Source organism: Gobio gobio, assembly GCF_949357685.1.
Source record: "Gobio gobio genome assembly, chromosome: 16".
In the NCBI taxonomy this organism is placed as follows: domain Eukaryota; kingdom Metazoa; phylum Chordata; class Actinopteri; order Cypriniformes; family Gobionidae; genus Gobio; species Gobio gobio.
This window is the reverse complement of record NC_137109.1, coordinates 36,794,833-36,804,199: the sequence shown is the minus strand read 5'-3', so window position 1 is coordinate 36,804,199 and position 9,367 is coordinate 36,794,833. Positions and strand designations below refer to the sequence as shown.

The window sequence follows — 9,367 nt, the reverse complement described above, 5'->3', positions numbered from 1 at the left end:
CTTCTAAAATTGCAGAATTCAGAAGCAAGGTGAGGTGTGTAAACAACATGATGTCATGCTATGATGTCATCTAATGTGCTTTAGACTGAGTAGTAAATCAAATATTTATCATTTACCTCCAAGCAGATGTCTATGGGCATTTCATATAACTCTTAATTAACATAAATAAAAGTATTTGTTAAGACGTTAACATACATTTGAGCCAGTTAGAGAGACCTAACCCAGCTATTCAGAATGGCAGCTTGGCAGTATTTTCAACTTGTCAACCATATGATTGGTCGTAAGTGTGTGATGGAGTTCCTTCCAAGCTCCTCCCACATGAGGTGACAGGATTAGAAGAATAAGTAGAGCCTGATTAGTTTTTAGCAGCCTTGTGCAAAATGTCTCTGGAGAGACAAACAAAAACGCATGGATTCTGACATACTACTGTGAGTAATGTGATGTGTATATATATATTTTTTTGTTTTGTTTTTTTGTTTAATAACCAGTACTACGTATGAATAGGATGTTCTGCATTGTGTGTCTGCATACTCATCAATGCTGTTAATGATCAAATGTAATTGGAAGTTGACTGAATATGATTGGGGTTTTTGTTTACAAATTTAGAAACATTCTGATGCGAACAATCTTTTGGTTCTAGAATAAGTTTACGTTGATGTTGATGTCCTGTCTCTGTAGTCAAATGTGCAGTTTAGAACTAACAATTGTAGCAAACTTAATTATATACATGTAAGGTGTCAGTCAAGAGTTTATAGAAAAATTGTTTAAACTGGGCTGTTGCAGACAGTGCATGCTGCTTGGATAAAGGGGACATGTGTTCAGAATGAGAACAGCGTAATTGACTCAGACTCTTCTTTAAGGCTTACTGGGCTGAACAGATGTCCAGTAATGGACCAAGCACTAAGACAACACACCTCCCTACATCTCAGACACCTGTAAATGTAATTACTACTGTGTGTTTATGGCAGCTGCTATGTGAATATAACTTTTTGGCATTCAAGAGCTCATTCTGCTATAGTTGGCTCAAAAACAATGCCTAATCAGCACTTTCGCAGTGTTGTGATCTCTTAAAGCCGTGAAAATGAAGTATAAATGCTAAAAAAGTATGAAAAGAGGGCTAGAAATATGGTTTTGTTTTGTTTTATTTGGCTGTAAAATGTGTTTATAAAAGTATTTCTTTTAAATAAAAGTGTTAAAGAAAATATGTATTTTTAAAAATAAAAATGTAAAAGCAATATGCAGTGTTAAAAATTATCAACTGCCATTTTTAAAAAATATAAATAAAATACTTTAAAAACCAAAGTGAGAACAGCTCTTCTCATAACTGATCCTATCTTTTATCAGACTGTTTGATATCTCATTTTTAAGCCACTGTAAACATTACAGGTACTACAGTGTAGGTGACAGAAATTCGAAGTCACTAATGAATCCTTAATTCTTGAGGTTAATGCTTGTACGAGACACAACAGCTGAGGTTTACATGTAGACCATGGGTACAGTGATTGAGTGCCCCATTATCTGCTCTCAGGTACGAGTTAAGGAGACGATGGTGCTCTCCCTGGTGCTCTCCTCCTCAGGTCAAGATGTTCAACCTCATGAGCAATTGCTGCAGCTGGGTCTCCAAACTCCAGCAACCCCTGAGGTACCAGTCAACCAAGGCAATCCTATACAATTCTATATGTTTTGTTTTTGATCAGAAAAGATTCTACCTGGGTTCTGTCAGGCGCTTAGACCCTTTTAGGGGTTCCCATCAGGAACATTTTATGGAATTTGTTTTGACGAATACATTTTTTATCGATCCACTTTAAAAGTACCCCTGTAGTCTATAATTGTATCCCTTAAAACCAACATTTTTAGCCTGGTCCTACCAGACTCTCCTACATTTCATTTGTAGAGAGAGTCTGGCCACTCTCCATTGACAAGTGTTTACTTCCTTGAAGGCGGGTTCTCTGTTGAAGTTTAAAACTATTGGATCTGCCCAGAGACTCTCGGGATCTGCCATAACCAATCGCTAATGTTTGGTCGTGATGCATGTCAGCTCAATATACCGCAATCCCAGACGGAGTACTGAAGGAAAATTAAAATTGAGCGGAAATACGTAGGAGGGCGGAGCCAGGCTACAAAATTTAAAATAATTTATGCCTTAAAAGAGCTTGAATATAACTCACCCTTGCTTCATTTAGTATACATAGATACATGAATATGCACATTAGTCCCCGCCTCCACTCACTCACACCAGCTCAGATTACTGGTCCACTCTGTCCACTTTACTATAGTAAATGCTATGGGCAAGAAATACTGGTTCAATTCAGCCATATATATGTTTGACCAGAAACTGATTCAGAAGAAGAAGAGGAAGAGCGAATTATGGGTCGTCTACAAGTTGATGTATCAGAATGGGAATACAGTTTATGTGTCACTCTCTAAGTCGGACACATAATGGTAATTTTGATATAGCCTTTGGCTTGACTACGTTATCAAACAGCTGATAACGTGTTGCTAATGTTACACAAACCATGTTCCTGTTCGCCATCTCAGACGGCTGTCTTCTAAACATAAACACGCTTTGACCAACTAGAACGTCAGTGGAGAAAGTAATATACACTCTAAAAAAAAAAGGTTCTATAATGCACCAAAAATGGTTCTTGGCTCGTAATCATAGGGGAACCTTTTTTAGTGCTATATAGCACCAATTTTGGTGCTTCAGTGGTTCTTCAGCGGTTCTTCAGAGGTTCTTCAGCGGTTCTTCAGAGGTTCTTCACCGGTTCTTTGACTAAGGTGCTATATAGCACCTCTGAAGAACCGCTGAAGAACCACTGAAGCACCAAAATTGGTGCTATATAGCACTAAAAAAGGTTCCCCTATGATTACAAGCCTTTTTTTTAGAGTGTAGTTCATCATAACATACTGTACATCATATACATAATTCACCAGCTATATTGCTAAATGTGCCCGATTTTTCAAATCAACAGAAAAATATAACGGGATAACCTGGCTTCTCTTGAGACTCCCCTGCTTTGCAGCATAGTAATGATATGCTAAAGCCCGCCCGCACGTTGAAGTGATTGGTTACAACATGTTTGTGACGTAGAGAACAGGAGATTTCAAACCGCGTTTGAGAGGGAAACTGCAGTTTTAAGGAGAAAATACTCAGCAATGGTGTTGACAGATGAATTTGCACATGGTTTGTCTTAAAGCATATTAAAAACTTTTTTAATAAAAAGGTTCTTAAAAACTGATTCAAGAACCTTGCGGTTTTATACAGAACTGAATTAACCTTGTTTTACATTTTTCATAGGAAGATCACATTGCTAGTGGTTGGTTTGGACAAGGCTGGAAAAACATCTTGCATCAGAGGGATGTTGAAAGGTAATTTAGGTAATTGTAATAAATCATTTATATTAGTGAGAGATTTGCATATACCACATTGACTGCAATTTGTTGCGTTTTAATGTTATTTAACTTTGTTCAGTGCCCCTTGGAGAAGTAGGTCCCACTCATGGATGTGTCCGCACTGAATTAAGGCTGGAGAACTACTTGGTGAACATACTGGATATGGGTGGGGCTGCAGAGGTTCGGGGGTCCTGGAGAGAGCATTACGGTGAAGTTCACGGCATCATCTTTGTGGTGGATTCCAGTGACAGACAACGAATGAAAGAGGTCAAAGAGGCTCTAGGGGACTTGCTGAAGCATCCAAGAGTAGCAGGAAAACCTCTTCTTGTGTAAGATACCCCTTTTTACAACTGCTATACTGATTAACCAGTTCACTGTCCCCTTTTTTGAGACCTGAACTTAAATGGCTGTAATTCATGCATGCTCTGGAATACAGACCGAAGGTTGGTCTCTTTTTAAAGAAGACACTCCTCAACAGATTATAGTCCACTTTAGACATTCTACTAACTATACTTTGCAACTGTATGTCAAATACCAGTCATTACAGTATTATTATTAGTACAAAACCATCTTCAGTGTCTAATCAGTGACTATTGGATTTTGTCTGCAGTCCAGCTCATTTTGGCCATCTCTATATCTCATAACAGGCTGGCCAATAAACAGGACAAAATGAACGCTCTGCTGGGAAATGAACTCATTGAAATTCTCTCTCTAGAGAGGCTGGTCAACCAGAGCCGGTCCCTTTGCCATATTGTGAGTACTGTGGACCAATAAAAATAAAAATCTGACATATGCAAAACATACAGTATGATAAACCTTCAGGAAGTGATCAAGTAGTAAACGATCTGATAATATGTTGTCAACTTGTAAACGTTAACGTTTATGGCAACACCTTGACTGGTTACCAGTAGTTTTATTACCATATTTGGGCTGTTGATCTTAATCTACAGGAGCCATGTTCTGCCTCAGTGGATCTGCGTCGTTGGTCAGACAGAAAGACCCTGCGAGGTCTCAGATGGCTACTGCGAGCCGTGTGCCTGGACTACCCAGACCTCTGTGCCCGTGTGATGAGAGACGGGAGGCGACCATTAGAGCCAGAAGAAAAGGAAAGGAGAGGAAAAATAGAGAAGAGCCGGAACAAATCTAAAGAGGAGAGGTGAGGGCTGGTTTATATAAGATAGGAATATATATCGATACACACTGATCAGGCATAACATTATGACCACTGACAGGTGAAGTGAATAATACTGATTATCTCTTCATCACGGCACCTGTTAGTGGGTGGGATATATTAGGTAGCAAGTAAACATTTTGTCCTCAAAGTTGATGTGTTAGAAGCAGGAAAATTGGGCAAGTGTAAGGATTTGAGCGAGTTTGTCAAGGGCCAAATTGTGATGGCTAGACGAATGGATCAGAGCATCTCCAAAACTGCAGTTCTTGGGTGTTCCCGGCCTGCAGTGGTCAGTATCTATCAAAAGTGGTCCAAAGAAGGAACAGTGCTGAACCGGCGACTGGGTCATGGGCGGCCAAGCCGCATTGATGCACGTGGGGAGCGATGGCTGGCCCGTGTGGTCTGATCGGTGGTCTGAAGTAGTTAATCAGAATACACAGTGCATCGCAGTTTGTTGCGTATGACTTGGCCTCCAAATTCCCCAGATTCTGTGGGATGCGCTGAACAAACAAGTCCGATCCATGGATGTCCCACCTCGCAACTTACAGGATCTGCTGGTAACATCTTGGTGCAGATACCACAGCACACCTTCAGGGGTCTAGTGGAGTCCATGCCTCGACGGGTCAGGGCTGTTTTGGCAGCAAAAGGACCAACACAATATTAGGAAGGTGGTCATAATGTTATGCTGATCTGTTTATACACATGTATATATTGAAGCGGCAGTGGATTTCAGAATCCACATCCTTCAGCATTTACACACACACACACACACACACACACACACACACACACACACACACACACACACACACACACACACACACACACACACACACACACACACACACACACACACACACACCACCTTTCAAAAGTTTGGTGTCAATACGATTTCTGAATGTTTTTGAAAGAAGTCTTATACTCACCAAGGCTGCATTTGATCAAACATACAATAAAAACAGTAGTATTGTGAAAAATGATTAAAGTTTACAAGAACGGTTTTCTAATTTAATATATTTTAAAATGTAATTTATTCCTGTTATGGCAGAGCTGAATTTTTTAGCAGCCATTACTCCAGAATTCTTTCAGAATTCATTCCAATATGCTGATTGGCTGCTCTAGAAACATTTCTTATTATTATCAATGTTGAAAACAATCGAGCTGCTTAATATTTTTGTGAAAGCCTTAATACACTATTTTCTGGATTCTTTGATGAGTAGAAAGTTCAAAGGAACAGTATTTATTTGAAATAGAAAACTTTTGCTACAATATAAATGTTTATGTCTCTTTTGATCAGTTTAATGGATCCTTTTTTTTTTAATCGTACTGACCCAAAACTTTTTAACGGTAGTGTATATATGCTCATTTGTAATAATTAGATACGATATATGTATGTGTAATAAGATGTACGCAACTAAACTTGTCTTGCAGAACACGGACAAGCAAAACAGATATCCGTCAAGAACATCCCAGTGAAACTGTGAGGGAAAATGGGACTCTGCACCCAATCAGAAATATTCTAAATAAGGTTAAAAATCTTTATCATGGAAATTTTAACTAATCTACACTGTTATATAACTCACTTCGCTTATTGATTTACCCTTTGACATTTTAGGAGAACTCTTTAAAAAAGAAATTAAGCAAAAAGAAGAAAGTGAAGGTTAAAATTAAGAAGGAGGGTCCAGGCAAAGGAGTAAACGAAGAAGAGGTGGAGGAGACTGAAGGAAATGAAGCAGAACAGGAACACGGCAGCCAGAAAGATAAAGCCAGCAGTGCATTGCTGCCACCGAAACGTGGAAAGCTGAAACGCAAAGCCAAAGTGAAAGAAGAGAACTCGGGTATACCAGAATCCCCCAACAGTGAGGTCTCCAAGCCCTCTAGAGGTACTTGGTGTCAGCAACCGAATACGGAAGCTTATAAACTCTTAAAGGGATTTGTCACCCAAAAATTCTGTCATTAATTACTCACCCTCATGTCGTTCCAAACTCATAAGACTTTTGTTCATCTTCCGAACACAAAAATCTGAGATTGCTGTCCCACCATTGACAGCTAAGCAACTACCACTCTTTGACGCTTCAAAAAGTTCATAAAGACTTTCATAAAACTAATCCATATGAATTGAGCAGTTTAGTCCAAATTTTCTGACGAGACACGATTTAATTAAAGGTTTTATTCACACATAAACATTCATCAACTCACACGTCAGTTGTGGTAAACGGAAGATCAAGCATGTTCGCTTGACGTTCAAGAACCAATGAGGTTCATTCTTGTGTGTGACGCAGCACGTTTGAGCTTCCACAAGAACCAATGAGGTTTGTTCGGGCGCGTCAAGCGTGTTCGCTTGAGCTTCTATGTTCGCTGATCAATGTTTATAAGTGAATAAAAGCCTAAATTAAATGTGTTCATCGTATAAAGCGAGAGCATTTGGACTAAACCGCTCAATTCATATCGATTCGTTTTACAATCTCTTTATTGAAGCATCAAAGTTCTCTAAGATTTCATCCAAAAAAAAATCTTAATTTGTGTTCCGGAGATGAATGAAAGTCTTATGAGTTTGGAACGACATGAGGGTGAGTAATTAATGACAGAATTGTCATTTTTGGGTGGACTACTCTTTTAAAAATGTTTTTTTTATTGGCATTGATGGTTCCATGAAGGACCTTTCCAATTGACAAACGTTTCAGGTTCTTTAGATTAATAAAATGTATAAAAACACAAACTGGTTCTTTTCAGAACTGCTCTAAAAGGTTCTTTGGGGAACCAAAATTGTTCTTCTATGGCATTGCTGCAAAGCTCCCCCTTTTGGAACCTTTATTTTAAGAGTGCATGTCCTTAAAACTGTGAAACACTGCATCACATTTCCCTCTCATGCTTTTAACCTACTTATTCACAGGGAAAGGGGAAAGAAAGAGAAAAAAGAGGAAGACTGTTAAAGTAAAACGAAAGAACAAGATAAACACAGAGGAAGTTCCCACTGCTTATGCGCAGCCTGTTGATCTTTCAAACACTTTCGGTGAGCATCAGTGACCTCTAAACTACTATTCATTTTGATCAGGGCTGTTCTTGTGATGCATTTTGGCTTTGTGGGAGGAATTTTAAAACCCATGCATATGAACTTTATACTTATTGGCAATAATTGTTCTATACTGATTTTAAAACAATAAAACAAACAAACGGATTTGCTCAAAACAGACAGCCCTGATCTGTAGAAATCTAGGAGACTAATTTAAAGCATTTAATTTGCCTGTTTCCTAATAGACCTTTACCGAAAAGCAATTTTGGCTCTCAAAGCCCGACAGGAACAGGACATTGTTTCGAGATAGTGAAGAAAAAGGATCATGGATCAAGAAATGGATGGCTTATGAACATGCTGAACCACGAATCGATGTTGTTTACCCCCTGGATGATGAACTGAGCCCACCTGCAAACTAGTTACTGTTTTGAATTGGGTAGAAGGTCATCAATTCATTTGTAAAGACTTGTTGAGGCAACTTTCATAAGAATATGTATAATGTGTTTTGTAATTGTATTAAGAGCTTGTAGAGAAACGATTGAGAAAGATTATACTTTCAGGAAGTTCTGTCTCAAAGAAAGAATAGCCTTCCTATAAAGATGATAGTGTCCTAAAATACTTTTGTTTTATTAAAGGGATAGTTTTTGTCATCATTTACTCACCTTCAAGTTGTTCCAAACCTGTAGTTTTTTTCTTCTGCTAAACACAAAAGAAGATATTTTGAAGAATGTTGGGGACAGTTGATGGACCCTATTGACTTCCATAGTAGGAAAAAATACCATGGAAGTCAATGGGGTCCATCAACTGTTTAGTTACAGACATTATTTTAAATATCTTCTTTTGTGTTCAGCAGAAGAAAGTCATACAAGTTTGGAACAACTTGAGGGTGAGTAAATGATGACAGAATTTTCCTTTTTGGGTGAACTATCCCTTTAACATACTCATATATTTTTCAATGTGAGACCTAAATGTCAGTATGAATCAGTCTGATGGTTTACCATGGTGTACATTGCAATGACTTATCCATTATTTATCTTTGAACCTGAAATGTGTTCTTTACAGGTTTGAAAAAGAAGTTGCCTATACCTTTTTTTTTGTGAAATTTGATTTATATGTACATGTACCTTTTTAAAAACATGAATCATTCATTTAAGCCAATTTGTACTTTTTATAGATGTGATGGTTTTATAAGGAGACAAAAAAATGCATGACGGGATACACATATTTCACATCATCCCTGAAGTTTTTCCACCAAATAAATAAACAAATAAATCCTCATCGAAATGTGTTATTGTCTTATTCTTATAATATCTTATTCTAGCTAGTTTTGATTAGCCCTCACATTGTGTTCCGGACATTTTGATGGGGAGAGGATTTTCTTTCCCCCAAAAATACTAGCTGTTATCGCATTGGACTTAAACTTACTGTCTTTGCTCACACAGGGTTTAACAACTTACTTTTTTCTACCTTGTTTCACCCCTGGTGTACCTGGTCAAAATATGACTGGGCTACAACAAATAATTATAAATCTCTCAGTATGCTATACTATGTAATTGTCAAATATTGGATTCAATATATTTATTAAACTGATCTGGGCTGGTGCACCTGTTTTTTTTTTTTAATTAATAAGCTTTTCACTTTAAAACTTGTGGGATTACAAATTTAGAATCTGTTTAAGATCTGCTGATCCTACATCCTGAAATCAAATCACATGAAAAACTAAGGTAAAGTCAATTGTATTTAGATGATGAGATGAATGGTGAAAGATTTTAGCAAGAGGTTTCTGCCAT

The 9,367-nt window shown here is 37.9% G+C and overlaps 1 protein-coding gene across 4 annotated transcripts; it reads left to right on the top strand.

The window, feature by feature from the left end:
• The first annotated feature begins 320 nt into the window (after positions 1-320).
• On the top strand, positions 321-8,858 carry arl13a (ADP-ribosylation factor-like 13A). Of its 4 annotated transcripts, none has more exons than XR_013818195.1 (11): positions 354-428; positions 1,529-1,642; positions 3,299-3,378; positions 3,473-3,722; positions 4,041-4,146; positions 4,344-4,549; positions 5,996-6,092; positions 6,180-6,447; positions 7,458-7,577; positions 7,823-8,217; positions 8,463-8,830. XR_013818195.1 is itself a non-coding variant. In XM_079839119.1 (10 exons), the coding sequence occupies exons 1-10, from the start codon at positions 409-411 to the stop codon at positions 7,885-7,887; spliced, it is 1,326 nt and encodes a 441-aa protein (XP_079695245.1). In that variant the 5' UTR covers positions 321-408; the 3' UTR covers positions 7,888-8,858. The 4 variants fall into 4 exon arrangements, 2 of the variants coding, with proteins under 2 accessions (XP_079695245.1, XP_079695246.1); XR_013818194.1 differs by having other exon boundaries at positions 379-428; positions 3,299-3,369; positions 8,463-8,854; XM_079839119.1 differs by having other exon boundaries at positions 321-428; positions 7,823-8,858.
• The last annotated feature ends 509 nt before the right edge of the window (positions 8,859-9,367 follow it).